The 19,546-nt window shown below is 47.0% G+C and overlaps 1 protein-coding gene across 9 annotated transcripts in view; it reads left to right on the plus strand.

Moving 5' to 3' along the window:
* Nucleotides 1-19,546, plus strand: part of WDFY4 (WDFY family member 4) — a 278,318-nt gene that overhangs the window by 225,378 nt on the left and 33,394 nt on the right. For all 9 annotated transcript variants that reach the window (XR_003797097.1, XR_003797100.1, XR_003797098.1 and 6 more), the window contains 3 exons: nucleotides 15,193-15,235; nucleotides 16,602-16,721; nucleotides 18,658-18,775. Coding sequence is in view for 5 of the 9 variants with exons in the window: in XM_029245825.1 (XP_029101658.1) it covers nucleotides 15,193-15,235; nucleotides 16,602-16,721; nucleotides 18,658-18,775 (281 nt within the window). In the remaining 4 variants the exon portion in view is untranslated. The remainder of the gene's footprint in view (nucleotides 1-15,192; nucleotides 15,236-16,601; nucleotides 16,722-18,657; nucleotides 18,776-19,546) is intronic.

The raw sequence follows: 19,546 nt of genomic DNA on the forward strand, positions 1-19,546 counted from the left end.
CTAGTCATTGTGAATCAAACAGCATGGTGGGACACCCCATGGATATCTAAATTAAAAATGTAACGGCAACTTATATTTTAATGCCTTCAGAATATTTGCAAAAGCATTTTCAGCTGTAAGATCATTATCTGCACTATGATACTAGAATTTATCTGATGCTTCACACTCGTGTATATATATATATATGTGTGTGTGTGTGTGTGTGTGTGTGGTACGCAGGCCTCTCACTGTTGTGGCCTCTCACTGTTGTGACCTCTCCCGTTGCGGAGCACAGGCTCCGGACGCGCAGGCTCAGCGGCCATGGCTCACGGGCCCAGCCGCTCCGCGGCATGTGGGATCTTCCCGGACCGGGGCACGAACCCGCGTCCCCTGCATCGTCAGGTGGACTCTCAACCACTGTGCCACCAGGGAAGCCCTCATGTATATTTTTAAGACTGACTTTGTTTATATATATCTGATATCTTTAAACATCTTGCTAACACAATCTCACAATAATTACTTCACCCTTTTCACCGATGCATTGAGACCAGGATTAGACATATTGTACAACTGAAACCCCCAAAGTCACCGTCAATATTTGGGACTAACTTCATAACAGGCTTTCTGCCATGTGGATGAGAAATGTCTTTTGCTTGTGGGACATCTCTTAAGGGGAAGTAATGCAAACTTCCCTCAGTGAAGTCACTCATTCAAACGTCATTATTCTTTCTCCCAACTCTCATAAGACCCATTCACTAGATATGTAAGGGGAGAGCCTCGCCTCTGCTGTGACTTCCCATGAGCCTTCAGATCACTCCCTGTGCCCTCCACCCCTTCCCAGAATGAGCTGTTCGTTCATGTGAAAAGCCCTGTGGCAGGTGGAGACGTGAGTGGTCACTGCGGGGCTCTCTGTTGAGTGGGTGTGTCTAGAAGCTCTGCCAGACCTCTAAAACAGGCACGAATGTTCAACTCAGGCATCGTCTGAACTGGAGGAAAGAATTACTGTTTGTCCAGCACCCACTCTGGGCCAGGAACTGTGTGCTTTACTACTTGCTTTACCATTTTGTGTGCTTTTTGGAGTATAGACTCACTGGAGGTATAACCACTAAGTGGTTTTATTTTTTCCACCTCTGCCCCCAGCTACATTATATCAAGCCCTGCTTTCCTGTGAGCAGAAGGACAGATTGCTAGGAAGGGGACAGACTAGAGGCAGAAAGATTTCTGTGCAGCTAACAGCAACACTGCCACCAGACACCTGGCAGAGATGATGGAGAGAATGACAGCAGGAGAGAGATGTGGACAGTGGGGGTGGAGTCTTACAGGGACCCCACAGTTATGGGGGTTTTCCGACATCAATTTTGGAAATGCTTCACAATGTCAAGAGCCACTTACTACTCTTCATTCAGGTGATATGTACCAAAGTAACTTCTGCAAGCATGCTGCTGGACCATTTCTGTATCTCTAATCTCCATAGTAATTATGCAAAGTGTCAGTCCTATTTTTAATATAGGAGAATTGGGGCTCAAAGAAGTCAAGTGCCTTCCCCAAGTTCACAAGACAACACAGCTCAGCCAAACCTAGGCTACCTAGCTATTACACACCTACAAGCCTAGGTGTGTAATACCAAAGTTTGTGATCATCCCACTACACTATCCTGCCTCTCTTTTCCTTCTGTTGCCTTTTCTTTAGGCTTGTTGCCTGTTATCCCACTGTCCAGGGACCAACGTGTGGGGTGCTTGTTTTCATAGATATATATATGTGTATATATCTGAATGTAGCTGAATAATACGGATTTTAAACGTATTTTACTAGCATTAGTGGAGTCATTTAAGTGTAAGAGCATGGAGATTGACAAGGAGAGAAGGAGGTAGAGAGAGAGGAACAGTTTAAAGGGTACATGTAATGCCACCAGCCAGTTCATTTAATGGGCCTGTGCCCCAAGTGGGCGGTGATAGAGACAGGAATCTGTTGTTCCTCGGCCCCTCCAGTCCCCACGAGCCCCCATGGTGTGAGCTTCCTGTAAAGATGCAGGTTTTCGCCCAGCATGGCCCCAGAGCCCTGGCCCACAGCGTTCCCACGTGCCCACCAGAGAAGCCGGCCCTCTGCTGCCCTGGGCCGGTGTGGGGAGGCGGGGGGAGGGCTGCCGGCTGTGCAGGGCCCTGAGAGGCTGTGTGCAGCCACCAGAAGTGTGATTTTCACAGCGTGGGCTCCCTTGGACACCTAACACTTGTAAGACGCACTTCCGCGGTTCCCAAACAGCAGGCCTTCTCCGAGTGTGGGTCCTACGATGCGCTCCACCCCCTACAGCCCCCAGCACACACATTCTCTCCGCCAGCCCTTAGAGGCCCTTCATGCCTCCTTCACACAGCAGGCGCCCTCCAGTTCACCATTTCATTCAGTGCTCACAGCTCTCCTCTGGGGTAGGAATATTCCTCCCACCCAAAGACAAGGACCTGGGGGTGGCGTGGGTGTAAAGTGATTTATCCAAGCTCACACCGCTCGCCTTACTCCAGGGCTTCTGGGTGGGATGTTCTTTGCATGACATCAGAGCTACAGCACACAGAGTGTCTGGTGGAAATTATCAGGTTCACTTCATTTGGCAATTATCTGGTTAATTTGATCAGCGCAGTGCTCAGGATCTTATGTTACGCATGTGTGCCTTCCTCCACCCCTAACACCGTGTGCTTCTGCACCCTCAGCACCAGTGTGGGTCTGCACGTGCGCTGCCTGGGAAGCCGTTATCTGTCAAACTGCCCTCTTCCCCCCGGCCGGTAATAAGAATTCAACTTTTATTTGGAGCAAAAGTTCCCAGGGGTCACATGGCCCAATAACAAAAGATGATGGTTTCTTATTGGTTTAATAGCATCTGTTTTGTAATTCTGAATGTACTCTGTTTTAATTGGATTTGTTAAAGGAACAGAAGGGAATAGGTGCCTTACAATTAAAATAAAATGTTAAGATTATTAGTTTAACAGACTAGAAATGCCTTGTTCATCAACCAACACATTCAAAGCACACAAAGCAACCTTGACACCCGGAAAACAAAGCACCAGAGTCAGTGCTGGCACCTTTAAACCCCAAGAGGTGAGCATTAATTCAATTTCAGTCACCGTGGTTTAAGCACTGCTATTGCCAGACGGACCCGATTGCATTCTCTCCTCACAGCCGTGGCTTCCATTGCAGATAAGGAAGCTGGGCTCAGAGAAGTGGCTTGGCAGGGCGAAAAGCGCAGCGGCTTTAGACCCACGTGGGTCGCCACCCAGCTCCCCGTTTACTGTCAGGTGACCCTGAACAGTCTGTGGAGCCCCACTGAGCTTCAGCCCCGACTTCCGTAAATGGAATAACAAAAGTGGCTGCTTCTGAAGGGTGGCGTGTGGGTGAGTGAGGGCCTCGGAGGACTTTGCTGTGACGGTGGGGGATGGAGTGCAGGGAGGAGCCACAGCTGGACAGGACAGCACAACTGGTGACAGTGGAGCCAGCACTCCAGGATTCCAACTGGGTAGAACCCTGATTCAGACACCACAGCCCAGCGTATTTACTTGCTGGGGCATTCCCACCTCCCAGGTGCAGACGTCAAATTACTTTATTTGGAGGACAAAGAGATATAGCTCCTTTGAAGCACAGAGCCACCCACGCACCCAGGATCGCAGAGTGGGGGGCATTTCTCAAGTGCCCAGTGATATGTGCATTCTTTCTGCACCACGACCCCATCTGGCCCCAGTGAGAACTTGCTGAGGGGTGGACATGGTGCAGACCCAGGTGTACCCAGCTGTGTGCACTGGCCAGCCCCGTGGTGCGGTACCCCCATTTGCTGTACAACAGTCCCTAGCTCTGAGGAAAGCTTTGCTGTAAACCCGCCTACCAGTGAAGTTGTGAGATACCTTGAAGGGGAGCCCTGAGGATCAACTGTAAGGGAACAGCCAAACCTTCCCCGGCCCTTTGGAATTCATTTCTTCATCAGTAGTTCACATTGGATAACTACTATCAACGAGGCGCTGATTTATGCAGCAAACTAAATGAAGGCTCTGCTCACATCCTAAAAGGGAGATGAACCAAAGCAGACAAACAACACCAGGTGGCAAAGAGCGCCAAGAACAGAAAGAGCAGGGGCAAAAGAAATAAGAGAGAGGTGTTGGGAGATGTGGTCTTTTGAAGAGGTGACCAGGAAGGGCATCTTTGAACAGAAGACATCTGAGCAGAGATGGAAGGAAGTGAGGATGCAGGGAGGCAGGGAGGGGATTTCAGATAGAGGATGCTCCAGATGGAAAGGCTCTGTGACAGAGGGATGGGGAGGGACAGCATGAGGGTGGGAGAAGGAAGGAGGGAGGGAGAGAAGGAAGGAAGGGAGGCCAAAGACATGATTTTAAAAAAACAAAACCCAGGGCAGACATGATCTGGCATATTTTTCAAATGATACTTCAGCTGTTGTGAGAAGAATCTCCAGGGCGTGTCAAACCAAGGAGAGAAGGCCAGTCCCTACACTTCCCCCAGAGTGACCATAGACAGGGCCGTGCCCTCTCCTCTCTAATTTCTACCTGAGCCAGGAGGAAACACAGCCCCGGGACAGCCCCATTCTCTCCTGAGTCTCCGACAAGCTTGGCCATGCTAGAGAGTCAGGGGAGGGGGGCGTGGTACGCAGCCACTCTTGTTTCCCTCTAGAGATGTTCTCTCAGAACCAGCACGCCCACCACTGCACTGAAACCTCTCGGTCAAGCACAGATGACTGTGATATAAAAACCACATAGCCTCTTACATATGGGTGACAGCAGTATGGTGCAATGTGTGTGTTTGTTTATTTAAACCTCAGCTGAACTTTCCCCCCATCCAGAGGTGAAGGGCATTGGAAGGACCATGGTCTCATTTTCAAAGGGATACTTTAGGTTAAAGAAAAAGGGTGCAAAAGGATGGTTTGGGGTTCTTTGTATGTAAGGCACCTGTCTTTCAAAAATGCTGTGACTTCTAATCCTTTTTCTGTAGAAATATTTTCTGAATTCACGTTTCCCTTTCCTCCTTGAGTCTTTATCAGGCTTATTTGAAGTTATTACTAAAACATTCAGGACTATCATTAAGACGAGAGAACCCTTTTCGGGCGACTTTGGACAGATAGGTACAACTTGCTAGGAATGATGTGAACAAAGGCAACATAGCGGCCCACACTTTGTTTAGGACAGGGAAGCTCTTCAGCATTTTACAAATAGGGATATTACCCATGTATTAGCCATTCTGTCTGTTCCCTTCCTGCTATGTGTAAAGTAACTCAATAGAAGACAGGCACTCGGACAGCAGGGAATGTGGAGGCTTTGAGGCCAATAGAACTGGGCTCCATCCCCACCTTCACTGCCAAACCTGGTTTTAATCATGAGCTCAGTTTACTGATCTGCAAAATGGTTTAGAAAATTGCAAGTTGTTGTGAAGAGTAGATGAAGTGATGACTCTATGTTAAGTGACTAGTGTGCACTGGGTACTCAGTGAATGGTAATCTGGCACCTTTATGATGGTAAATAATGCTGATAGAGTCACCAAACAGCACCGTATTGATTGCCTCCCTCAAATTAGTAGCCCCAAGACACTCCCCACTGATCATTAATCCCAGATGTAGGATTTATGGAACAATCTTTGCTGATTCCCAAGCACAAAAGTCTTTGCAACCTTTTAAACACAAATTATTAGTAATAATAGTGATAATAACAAAAGAAAAGAAATGTAACAGCAACTTGTAGATATGATAATACCTTTGTCCACTTTTAACCTCTAGAGCTTGCTAGAGCCCAGGCAACTCACTTGCTCATTCATTCATTCATTTGTTCAACAATTTGTACTCGAGCCATTCTACAGGTCAGGTCAGATGAGAAGATATGCAGTGAGCATGACAGACATGTTTCTCGTGAAACTCCTATTTTAGGAGGACGCAAATCAAGCAAGAAAAACAAAACAAACAAAAAGAGCCAAGATTATGTCAGGTGGTTTAAATGCTCTGCAAAGAATAAAACCTGATCATGTGAAAGGGAACACCCAGGGTCAGGAGAGAATGTTGATGGGGGCTGGGGGGACTAATTTAGACTGAGATAGATGGGGAAGTCCTCTCCCAGGTGACGTTTGTGCTGAGACTTGAACACTAAGAGGCCATGTGGGAGGATTTGGGGAAGAACACACCTAGAAAGGGGCATACCAAGTGCAAAGTCCTAACAGTGGGGAGAAAAAAGAGATGCGGGGGTGGCTGGAGCAGGGACAGCAAGGAGAGGGTCGAAGATGAAAACAGAGGACTTTATGGAAGGTACAATACGTTGCCTGCATTATCTCATTTAATTCATCCAGCCCACTTAACAGGTAACGCACCGAGCCCCAGAGCACATCCCTTGCCAAAGTCACATGCTAGTCAAGCAGAGCCAGCCCTTGTCTGTGGGCTTTATTGCCACTTGGCTTATCCATGAAAGTTTGACTTGACAACGTCAAACTTTGGCTCTGTGGGCCGACAAGGAAGCTCCTGACTCATCATGTTTTCCAGACGCTACCCTAAACTGAGCTAGATTCTGTGGGAACGTTCATAGCAGCCCAGGTCAAGCCCCATCCTTAAGGCTCATCCCTCACTGAAAAGAAGGCACGCGTGTGTTATCTCACCCGGCTCTGGGGGTTGAGATGAGTTCTATTATGTGAGACAGGTAGAGAGCTTGAAAATTGAAAATTGGCAATGAATCCAACTGGCCATGAGCTGAAAGCTGGTGATGGTTGGTGCAGCTGGGTAGCCCATCATGCCCACTTGGAGGGGCGTGGTTCAGCTGCACGCCTCATGTTCTAAGAGTACCAGGGACCAGGAAATATCACCTAGCTTTGACGAAGACCCACCCAGATGATGGGTAGAGGGAAGGAGCATGAAGTCCTCCCCTTTCATCAGCATTGCCAAGCGAAGAGCGGTGGGCAACAGTGGGAGACCCTTGGAGCCCCAAGAGGAAGCTGGCACCGCCAAGCACCAGGCCTTAAAGGTCAGTCTCTAGACAACAGTAGGGCTCAGGCACACTGAAGAGTGGACAGGGGCAGCCTCAGCTCCTCCCTTCCCCCTCCAGGCTGAGGCTCAAGCCCAGAGTCACCCCAGCTTGAAGACCAGTCAGAGCTGTGTCCCTCCCTAGTTGTATGACTTAGCACACGTTTCCTGACCTTTCTGACTCCCCATTTCTTCACAGGAGAGCTGGTCATCAGCACCTGGTTCATATAACAGCCATACGGTTTGTAAATGTATTGAGAACCTACTATGTGCCAGACCATTTGCAAATCAATTTAACACATTCAAATTAGGTTCCTGCCTTCAGACTGCGTGTATGGATTATACTGACCACCTACTCTGGGCCAGGCATTTTAAAGACACTGTGAATAATTCTTACACCTGCCTGATCTATTTATTGTTTTTCATCTCCACTGGACAGACATGGTGCCTGAGGCTCAGAGAGGCCAAGTAGCTTGTCCAAAGTCACAAAGACTCAAAGTAGGGGCACCTACCTTTGCCTGTTGTGGAAATAGAGACGTGAGGCGTGATTCTAGTGTGTTCCATGAAGAATCCTTCCTTACAAGGCCCAGCCCAGCCTAGGACTCAACCATTTGTTCGTGGGTTCCAGTGTTCAGGATCACTCGTAGAAATGGTTTGCCTCCAGACTTCTCAAAAGACAGACTGTGCTCCAAACCCCAGCACAGTCAGCAGAAATCAAGTGAGGTCTGCTGAGGTTGTCTTCACAGGCTGCAGCCTCCTAACTGAACGAGCACTGCAGTCTCCTTAAAGGGATAACTGGGTGGGTGAGGAAGCAGTTCAAACACTAGTCTCCACCTGCTTGTGGAGCAGGAAACAACGTTCAAAGAGACTGAGACTTTGGAAAGATCATAAAGCATGACCCCAAAGCCCCACAGATTCCCACACTAACCTCCCAAGTTTGTCCATGGCCCAGGCGCCGGAGAACGCCCAGCTGGGTCCCCAGCTAGCTGCCCTTCCTGCCTGGGGCTCGGGGCCAGCTTCCTCCTCTCCTACATAATGAATTAGCTGGTGTCTGGGGTTTGTAAATAAAGCACACCAGGAGAACAGGCATTTCCAAAGTTGCTTACTCAAAAAGAGGAGAGAAAAAGAGTTTGAAGAGGTTGTAGTTTGGCAGAGTTAAAGTAAAATAAATGCAACCAGAGGAAAACTTACCCTGTTCCGCCGGTTCTTCCTCCTCAACTGTGAAACTTTGTCACCAGGCAACGAGAGACCTGGGACCTGGCGTTAATTAGCATAATCTTGACGCCAGCCTGCAAGGTGAGAGAACACAGTGCCGAAAGGGTCTGCAGGACAGGGTCTGGGGTCCCTGGGGCTTGCACTGGGCTTCTTCCTGGCTTCCCCAAGCAGTGCCCTGGGGATTACAGTACCAGGACGGCTGCTTTCCATGGCGACCTCCAGAAGGAGACGTTGCTAACAGAGGGGAAAGAACCATGTTTGCCTCTTTGAAGGGACAAATGTCTGTCTTCTGTAGCATTGAGTCCCATGAAATATCATTCGACTTCCTTGTAATTTGCCCCAGTATTCCTTTCTGCTCTTTGGTTTTTGAGAGGGCTGTCTTTTATCTATTTACTTGGATTTAATTATTTCTTGCAGTTTTCTTTACACCCTTTTCCCATGATTAGAGTGACTATAATGCTCATAAAAATCAGACATTCAATAATGATTTTTTCTTAATTAATATTATGCCATTCAATGCTAGTATGTAGTTTCTAAACTCGACATTTTGAATGAACGTGCAATACTGATTCTGGTGGACTTTGCTTTTCCTGTTGTTTCCAATTTGGCACTATCATGAATAAGGCTGCAAGGAAGATATCTGGGCATTTATAGTCTTTTTGTTCAGTTTCTTTTCCTTTAAATTAAACTCCCAGAAATTGAGAAATTTGGCAAAAAGGATAAATGTTAAAATTATTTTGCAAATAATAAAATAACATTGTAGAACAATTAGAAAATGCATATATAGAAACAAAAATATAAAAACACTCTAAATTGTATTACCCAGGTTGAATTTTAAAAATAAATAATAAGCAAATAAATATTTTGAAATGCAAAGTTAACCCAAGCAATGAAAATTTTGGCAAGTACAAAAAAGCAAAATGAAAAAGTTTAAATTAAAAAATATAATAAATCATTAAATTAGAAATATAATTAACTATAAAATTTTTAAATACATGAACACCACCACCATCCTATTTAATCCAAAATGAAAGAAAATAGATCATTTAATTTAGACAATAAATGGATTTAACGTAATGAGCAAATGAAGATAACTAGAAAATTAAAAGTTACCTGAACTCCTACAACTTAGTGCATTTCTAATTAGAATATTCAAAAAGCACGTAATTTAAATTAGAAAATAAGTAATCTGAAAGTCATAAAACACAAATAAGCAAAAATAAAATCAGTACATTAAGGGAGAAAATACACAAGAAAAATACCTTTAAAATTTTTTTTAAGTTTTAAAAATTTTATTGAAGTATAGTTGATTTACAATGTTGTGTTAATTTCTTCTGTACAGCAAAGTGATTCAGTTATACATATATATATTCTTTTTCATATTTTTTCCATTATGGTTTGTCACAGATTATTGAATATAGTTTCCTGTGCTATACAGTATGACTTGGTTGTTTATCCATCCTATATATAATAGTTTGCCTCTGCTAACTCCAAACTCCCAGTCCTTCCCTTCCCTACCCCCCTCCACCTTGGCAGCCACAACTCTGCTCGCTATATCTGTGAATCTGTTTCTGTTTTGTAGATATGTTGATTTGGGTCATATTTTAGATTCCCCATATAAGTGATATCATATGGTATTTGTCTTTCTCTTTCTGACTAACTTCGCTTAGTATGATAATCTGTAGGTCCATCCATGTTGCTTCAAATGGCATTATTTCATCCTTTTTGATGGCTGAGTAATATTCCATTGTATGTATATACTACATCTTCTTTATCCATTCATCTGTCAGTAGACATTTTGTTTCCCTGTCTTGGCTATTGTAAATAGTGCTGCTGTGAGCATAGGGGTACATGTATCTTTTGGAATTATGATTTTGTCTGGGTATATGCCCAGGAGTGTGATTGCTGGATCATATGGCAACTCTATTTTTAGTTTTTTGAGGAACCTCCATACTATTTTCCATAGTGGCTGGACCAATTTACATTCCCATCAACAGTGTAAGAGGATTCCCTTTTCTCCACACCCTCTCCAGCATTTGTTATTTGTAGACCTTTTAATGATGGCCATTCTGACTGGTGTGAGGTGTGTCCTCACTGTAGTTTTGATTTGCATTTCTCTAATAATTAGCAATGTTGAGCATCTCTTCATGTGCCTATTGGCCATCCGTATTTCTTTTTTGGAGAAATGTCTATCTAGGTCTTCTGTCCATTTTTCCATTGGGTTGTTTGTTTTTTTGTTGTTGAGTTGTACGAGCTGCTTGTTTATTTTGGATATTAAGCCCTTGATTGTATCGTTTGCAAATACTTTCTCCCATTCCGTAGGTTGTCTTTTCGTTTTGTTCATGGTTTCCTTTGCTGTGCAAAAGCTTGTAAGTTTGATTAGGTCCCACTTATTTAGATAAATACATTTTAAAATACAGATATATAAAACCTTATAAAAATTAAAGCCACTCAGTTTCAGCATCTAGAGGTAACTTTATGTTATATAAACTTCCAGACTTTTCATGCATCGGCAGCATCAGGTTTATGGCATGGTTGTGCAATAATAATTTGGTAATTTTGCTCATGTTCATTTCTAACTCCAAATATACACAAGTTACCAACTTGTCAGGTAACTGCCCTCTAATCCAGCCAGAACAAAGATTTTTGTTGTCGTTTTATTAATTTGTTTGTGTGCGCTTGTCTTCAGAGTCAGGGCCTGGGGTCAAGGAGTGGTCCGGCAAGCGCTCTGCACAGCCCGGTGTGCTGGGCTTTCATGGGTGCCTGCACCAGGCTTCAGCAAACCCTCATGAGCTTCCCTAGTCTGCACTCCACCTCTTACCCCACCTCCATTTCCACATCTGAAGATGGAGATCACGACTATCTCATCGAGTCGTTGTGAAAATTAGACAATTGACAAAAAGTCTTTGCAGTTTCCAGTGCATTAGACAATTATTATTATTGTTTGTATGCAAAATTTCTACATGTTAAAGAAATAAAGACAGGAAGTTATAATAGAAATATTATAGAAGGTCAATATACTGTTAATTCAGGAGGAAATCTCTGAACTGCAAGAACGCCTGTCTATTAATGGATTTCTGTTGACCTACAGTCTAGGTCTGAAAACTAGGCTAAACCCAAATTTGCTTCTGAGGAGGGAAAAAGGAGCAGGAGTGTGTTTCTATTACCAGCCTCTTGGCTCCTCGTGGAAAACTCTGCCCACCCCACAGACTGCTTCCCTAGCATGCTCCTCCAGAGCCGCACCCAGGCAAGAGGCAGGACAAGATGCTGGCCAGTACTTGCCCTGTCTTGAGGCACAGCACAAACCATTAGTAGACACGTTTCTAGTTTGCCAGGATGAGTGAATTTTCTTCTCCTTGTGGTCTGTGTTTTCTTGACACCCATGGGTTACTCACTAACCCATTTCACCATGGCCTCATAACTGTTTTGCAAATAGAAAAGACACAGGAGAATTTAGAGAGGCATCAGGCTTTTTAAACATGTCCACTTTAGTTCAGGAGGCCCAGTTTCCCTGTGGGCCCTCCCTGGATGTCTGCGAGGTTACTGTCTTAGTGCCTAAGGACTAGCCATAGCCCGCTAGTCCCAGAGGTGAGGAGGAGGAGGATGGGCAGATCTCCCACCCCTTCCTGGGCTGAGAGGGTATAGCCTCCAGCCAGATGAGTTCCTTGGCAGAGACCCTTTTGGCCTGGACTAGCCCACCCTCTGAAGGCCCCTGGTAGGCTTCTCTGCCAGGCTCCCTAGGGAAGATGTGAGTTCCTGGGCTATGCCCTGGCTCACTCTGGGAGACAGACTCAGGGTAGAATGGAGGTATCAGTCAGGTGGAGCTGGACCAAAGGGGCGGAGTCAAAGGCAAGACGCTGAGGCAAGCCATGGGCACTGAAGTAGGAGTAGGAAATGCCCCAAGGCCACGTGACGGCAGCACTCACGCTTCAGACCACTTCTAGGAGTTCAAGGACATAGATGTGATTTAAAGTGAAGCAGCGCAGATAAAAATCACCTCTCAAAATAGGGAAGAATTTGAACCCAGCCTAGCGGTTGACCACACACAAAGTTCAGCTTGGAGATAGTGCCCCATCTTTGGAAGTCATCCAGAGGAGTTTAGATACCTGTCTTGGGATGGGAGTGAGGTTGGTAAGATGTCCTCTGTGGGCCCACCGTGCTAGGCCACCTTCAGGTTAGACAGAGTGACCTACATAGTCCTCAGTGACTTTGAACTCATCCATTCTTCTCCACACCATCCCTGGTTGCCCAAGGGCCTGGACTCTTGCCCCATAGACTCCATGGCAAACCCTGAGCTGACAGAGCAGGAGATCTGATTCACAGGTGGCACAGTTATTCTAAGATCTTACAGAGTGGTACTGGCAGAACAAAGCAGGTCTTGACCAGAAGCAAGTCTTCACTTTTACACCACACTCTTCTTCCTCCCAGAGTAAAAAGAAAATCAGCCCTGCTCTAGGATAGCGTCAGCGTCAACTAGAACTGTGCCCATTGAGGGAGCCCTGTGTCCACACCTGTGCTAGCCTGTTCCAGACCCGTGGTTACACTTGCTCCCCAGCACTCCTGGGTCAGCCATGTTTGAAGGATGAGGTAACAGTAGTTCAGAGCAGTCAGGTGGTGGGGGCAGGATTTGAACCCAGGTTCTAGTGACTCCAAACCAGTGCTCTTTCCCATGCTGCCTCCCTTGGACCTTGGAAGGGCTTTAGAAAGCCAAGAGCCATCTCTGGCACCTTGTTTAATATAAAATTTACACTGTAATAATGGGATAGTGCAGTGTATCAACTCTTAAAGAAATACTTTAATCACCAGATATTTACAAAATTCACATAAACCATTCCAAGAGTTCTGTAATTGCCTTCAGATGAACATGAATTTTTTAAAAAATTTTTTTCAAAGAGAACTCACCTTTGGTGAGGTGTCTGGATGCTGGTAATGGCGTTTTTTTTCTGATGGTAATGAAATGATAGATCTTCCTTGGAGCTCATGGCTGATGGAATGAGCAGTGGGATGGTAAATGGCCTTTATCTTCCGCACACCATTCCGCCGGATGGCAGTGTCACAAAAGACCACGGATAAAATTCTAGAACTCTTTATGAAAAAGAAAAACAGAGGCTGTCTCGTTTCCTGGATCTTAACGGGCACATCTTGCTCCCCTATTCCCCTTCCACTGTCAGATTTCTAAAATAAAGTAGCAAGTTTCGCAGGCTTTGCCATACCAACCCCACATCCTTGTAGCTCAGCCCCACATCCTCAGAAAGGCTCAGAACACATTCTTTTCCGAGGTGGTCCACTTGGCTGTCTCCAGCCTGGGCTCCGTCCTCATTCACAACCTTCAAAGCAGTCTGCCTTCTGGAACTGGGGTGGTGGCGGGCTCACAGGGCGGGAAAGCCAAATCTTCACCTGAGCCTTTGCAAGCTAATGCAATAAATGGGACCATGTTTCTGCCTGTTTGTTGTTGTTACTGTCTGCCTGAATAAAATGGCCCAAAAGGATGATTTCTCTACTGGTGGGAAGAGGTGAACCCCAGCCAGGGAGTTGCTTTCTGCTTATGGGGAGCCTGCCAAGGAAAATACCGAATGAGGAAGGGTGGGGAGCCCGGAACACATGATGTAACAGCACTGCTGTGATGGGAAGATGAAGAGTCGCTGCCCCTGCTGGGGCTCCCGGGCAGCCAGGCCTTGTCCACACGAATGCCTGAAGCACCCTGGTGCAGTCCCCGTGGGTGGAACGTCCCCGTGGGATGCATGTGGGGGCGGGGTCTGTGGGTTCCTGAGCAGGACTGAGGCAGAGGGCATGGCTGGAGAGAGGCAGGACTTGGTTTGGTTCAGTGGAACAGCCTGAACAAGAACCTGGTTTGGGGAGTAGAAGGGGAGTCTCAGGGAGACAGGGGGGGGAAAGAAAACACAGCTAGAAAAGGAGCCAAGTGACCTCAGAGGCCGAGGAACTGGGCCCTACAAATTCCTGCTGAGCGGAAGGGGCATTTCACATGGAGAAGTTCCTTCCCACGCCCTCCCCAGCACTGCATCCTGTTACGCTTTTACATTCTCCCCTACCACATGGGTCAAAAATGGTGTTTCTTTGGTTTGAACTGTGTTTCTTAATTGTATTTGTGGAAACATAAATCGGTACAGCCTCTGAAGAGGACAATTTGGCAATATGTAGCACACTTGAAAATTCTCATAGTTTTTAACCTAGTAGTACCATTGCCAGAAATGTATCTCATGGTTACACTCGCAAAGATTCAAGGCATGAAATCATCATGAGATGTAAGTCTCATAAGTCACAGAGATTTATGTCCGAAGATGATCACAGAAACATCATTTGTGAGGACAAAGCCCAGCACGGGGGAGGCTGCCACGAGTTCCCATCCATCTGTACGAGGGTGTCCTGCTGTTGTGGCCACAGGGCAATGTGGGCCGCCTCCACCGTGCCGTCAGGCCAGGGAAGCAGGGAGGAGACTCGCGCAAATAAGATGATCCCACATACCAAAAACATTTGTTTAAAAACTACTTGAGCATATAGGCTGGTATATGGCTAAAACTCTCCTGGAGATTAACTGTGGATACTTCGTGAGTGGGAGCAGTGGTTGGTAGACTATTATTTTTATATTTCATGACCTTCCATATTGTTTGCCTTTCTTAACCACACACATATATTCACATGTGACATGTATTCACATGCGTGTTGTGCACATGGGCAAAGAAGGCCAAGATGCGGCTGTGAAAGCCCAGTGTGGGGTGTGAGGCCCCCGAGCCTGCTTCTGCACGGCCCTGGGACTCCTCGGGGCCACGCCTCAGGCAGCAGCGCATTCTGCCATTGCATAAGAGCGACAGGGATGGCAAGAACCCAGCCTTCAGTAGGGCAGCGAGGGGGCAGGGAGAGCTTGGGAAATAATCTTGCTGCCCTGGGAAGTCTGTGATTCTCCTGGGTGCCCTGGTGCCACGATGCCCCAGAAAGTTCCACCTCTTCCCTCGTTCGTGCCTTGAGATATTTGGTCACCCCCATCATTTTCTGTCCCACAGGAGATACCCCGGCTCCGACAGGACCATGCTGCAGAAATGGCAGGTAAGTGACCCCTCAGAGGACTCTGGGTCCGAGGAAACCCTCTGGGAATGCAAATCAGCAAATAGCTCAGGCCCCCGAGATGAAGAGAGAAAGCATGTGGATGGATCAGGAGGGATCTTGTTTTTGTTTTTTGTTTTGTTTTCATTTTATTGCTCTTTATTTTATTCTTTATTTTTCTCGGCCACACCACGTGGCGTGTGGGATCTTAGTTCCCTGACCAGGCGTCAAACCAGCACCCCCAGCATTGGAAGGTGGAGTCTTAACCACTGGACCGCCAGGGAGGTCCCAGGATCTTGTTTTTTTAATTTGTTAAAATGTTCCATATATTTCCCTGAAAAGATCTCACTGATTAAAGGCGATTCTTGAGTCAGAGCTGGGGAGTGAGAGAGAGAGAGAGAGTGTGTGTGTGTGTGTGTGTGTGTGTACACAAACCCTGTATACACACACACACACACACACACACACACACACACACACACGCTCCTTCAGTGAAGGTGTATGTGTATAAATGAACACACAGCTCAGGAAGGCACAGCATTCACTTCTTGTCCTGGGAAGTCACACATGGCTCCCAGACTGGATGAGCTGACATTCAGCCTTGGGTTCTCAGTGGAAGGAAAGGACCCCAAGAGAGCTAGCCTTACAGATCACAAAGCAACAGGAAAGTAACTCTTGGTCACTCAGGTCCAAAATCCTTTCCCAAGGATCAGGCCAAGGAAAGGAGAGACTGCAGCATGCAGGTCCCATCAGAGATGACGGCTGCACTGGCTACTCGTTCACCAGTTGGCCTTGCTGAATTTTTCCAAAATGCAGTCCCTGTCTCCACCTGTGACATCTTTAAGCAGAGGGCCCTAAGAGTGAGTGTTTTCCAAACACGCACAGTCAGGGGAAAGAGAGTTCCTGAAGTCCCAGAGGAAGACAGACCATTCAGCCTGCTGGTGAGGGCCTCTTTCCCGGTGACTGCAAATTCCCCCCAGCTTATGTTTTCAATCATAAAGAGGTCAGCAGTAAGTTTACCCAGCATTTGTGCTATTATTTTAATCAGCTTTTGAGTATCACCCAACAGTGACACAAAAGAATGCTTTAGCCTTGGCTTGGACTGCTGAGTTGTATTTTTTTTTTTTTTTTTTTTTCTGGCTGACTTTGCTTCCTGACTAAATTTGCTTCAGCTCATATTGGAATTAGCGTGGCCTCCCCAAGTTGGGCCAGTTCCAAGCGCAAGGTGCACGGGGAATGGCGCAGGTGCACGCTGCCTGCTCCCACCTACACGATGAGGTTTCCTGTGCAAGCCTGGGAGTTAGACCCGCATGGGCCTCAGGAGGAGGCCAACTGTGTTGGGTTTATCCCCTCTTTGACTCTTCTGCAGAAAAGGGACATGAGCAATTTCGAGTATCTCATGCACCTCAACACGCTGGCCGGGAGGACCTACAACGACTACATGCAGTATCCAGTGTTTCCCTGGGTCCTGGCTGACTATAGCTCGCAGGTACGTGTTCACGTGGATGCTCTGCAGTGTCCCGTGGCTTTCTGACCCTGACGACCAGAGCACCCGAGGTCACGCGGAGCCTCTGAGACACTGTTCAGTCCACTTGGGTCTGAGGGCTGCTCTGGTCTCAGCCCCTCACCTGGGAAGAGGCCTCTGGAGTCTGGCTGCCTGGTTCCCTGTCCCAGCCCCACTTGGGGGATGACCCACATGACTAGGACAGTAGTTAACATACGCCTCCAAGGACTTCCTGGCTCACTCGCTACCGTGAAGGCAAGAGATATTCATCTGCTGAGATACTGCCATGGACCAACACTGGTCCATCAAGTGAAGAGGGCCATGAAATGTGTTCCTAGAACCAACATGTAGAGAGAGAGAGAGAGAGAGGGAGGGAGGGTGAGAGAGAAGAGGAGAGAGCAAGAGAGAGACAGAGATACACAGACCCAGCGAGAACAAACTCCTCCCCCGTAACCTGACTTCAGTAACTGAGATGATGGTGTGTGGACATCACCCCGGATCTAGACCGGGACATGTAGCCATAAGGGAGGTCAGTGGCAACACCAGATCATATGCTGTCCTGACCTCTGTCCCAGGACCTCAGCAGGCAGGGGAGGGAGGAGCAGGAAAGCTGACACGGCTGGACCGAGGTGACGTCAGTGGGGGACGAGCAGGCTATGGAGCAGTGTCCTGACCACCTAGGATCTGGACATCAGGAGGCGTGTTGGGCTGTGTATGTACAGGGCAGAAGGTGTCTGGGTCCTGGTTCAGATCAGCCTAGCCAGTCCTGCCTCGAGCTGTTTAGATGGCTGATCCCCAGAATTTGGAAATGGGACCTCAGTTTTTTGTGAGCTCCCATCCGCACGTGAGACACTTAACACAGCAAACCTTTTCTCACCAGCCACACGTTGCTTCTTATCGCACTAGTGATCGTCTGAGGCCCAGGTATTTCAAAACCGAAACTTGCCAATCCCAGCTTCAACTCACATGTTGCTAAGTTGTGGGTCGCCAGCCCCGCCCCTTTTATTTAACCCATACCCTGTATTAAAATTTTGATTACTTAACAGTGTTCAAAAATTGGGAGATTTCTCCTAAAAAGCTGGTTTTCCAACATCTTTTGGCGAATCCAGAGATCTGGCAACTATGAAGCCCCATTCTGCCCTGGCAAAGTCAGCTGTAGCTGAGTGTGGGGTCTCCACAGTGCCATGACTCACGGGGGTCTCAGGAGTGCCCGCTTCACTGCCGCCCGCACCTGGCTGTGACAGGTGAGGGATGGTGGCAGACCCTGCCTCCCCAGGAGAACTGTGGTGATTCACTGCTAGTGGAAAGGAGGAAGGGTGTAAAGAAACACCTCCATCTATAAGGACATGCAAACCCCAAGGACACCCAGCCCTGAAAACTCTTCAGGGCTCCACCGTTGTGTATTCCAAGGGTAGGGGAAGGGTCACCATTACTGCTTTCATCACCCGGAAGGGAGTGCGCCTTCAGAAACACGAGGCCCTTGCTCTCATTTCCTCCCCAAACGGATGACTTCTAAATTCCTAGAAAATTAGTGTGATTCTAAGCAAGAACCCTGAACTATGGAAGCAAACTGCTCTGTGAGGGCAGGAGCCAAGTGTCCATTGACAACAGGAATTCTTTTGAAAGTCTCTTGGGTAACTGGTGGCTATGTTCTGATTTGGGTCAACTTGGAACAGTTCAGTGTGAACTCAATCTTCCCCTCCTCTCATTTTCTATCTCTCCCTTATTAAATCTTCGTGGATCACTGGTTGTGGGGCCATAAAACCCTACCAGGCCTGCTAATCACCAGAGGAGGGGGTCAGACCAAACGGCAATGAACCAATAAAGAGAACCATAAAACTAAAGAGCGTGGCTCCGGCAGTCTCGCTGGGGCACAAGAGGGTCCAGGGGAGTTAACTCCAGTTGCACATCTGCCTTCTAGACATTGAACTTGATGAATCCCAAGACTTTCCGGGATCTTTCGAAGCCCATGGGGGCTCAGACCAAGGAAAGGAAGCTGAAATTCATCCAGAGGTTTAAAGAAGTTGAGAAGACTGAAGGTGGGTAGATCCCAGCTTGATTTTTTTCTGCAGTGCTCTTCATCTGAATGCCTTGCAGTGAGAGTTTATAACGATTTGGGTGTCATCTAGCCTACAGACAATTACATTTGGATAGAGAGCCCTCGAATTCAGTGGTCTGCACCCTGGCTGCATGTGAGAATCACCTGGGGAGCTTGTTAAAAATACTGATGTCTAGGCCTCACCTCTAAAAATTCTGATTTGAATAAGTCCACGGTGGGGTGCAGCCTGAGTGATTCCCACATGAAATCAGGACTGAGAACTATGGTGCTAAGAGTTAACACCTCCATTCCCAGAGGCAGGCAAAGGCAAGGAAGTGACATCCGTTCAGCACTTCTGTATGCCAGGTGCAGGCCAGCCTGCGTTCATACACACACAATGGTCCTTTTTAAAGAGAAGGAAATTGGAACTCAGTTTAAGCAGCTCACTCAAGGTTATAGCCTCTAAATGGCAGATCCTGCATTTGTCTGGCTCTAGAACCTAGCTCCCAAATGCTGTTCGTCTGCACATCCCCTTTACAATTTTTTGCCACCTTCACATGCCAGCTGTCCTCTTAGTGCCTTACTGTTTTTCTTTAGGTCTATTCCCTTCTTAAACTTCAATGGATGTATTTTAAAGAGAAAATTTTCTATCATATATTTGATGTCCGCTGTATTGGTTTTCTCAAACACTTTGAAATAAACATAGCACTACTACAGTAAGGAACATCCAGCCACGAACCATGTAAGCTTACCTCAAGAACCAGAGGCGGCA

The sequence above is a fragment of the Monodon monoceros genome, unplaced genomic scaffold, assembly GCF_005190385.1.
Source record: "Monodon monoceros isolate NGI ecotype Baffin Bay Population unplaced genomic scaffold, NGI_Narwhal_1 Super_Scaffold_4, whole genome shotgun sequence".
Lineage (NCBI taxonomy): Eukaryota > Metazoa > Chordata > Mammalia > Artiodactyla > Monodontidae > Monodon > Monodon monoceros.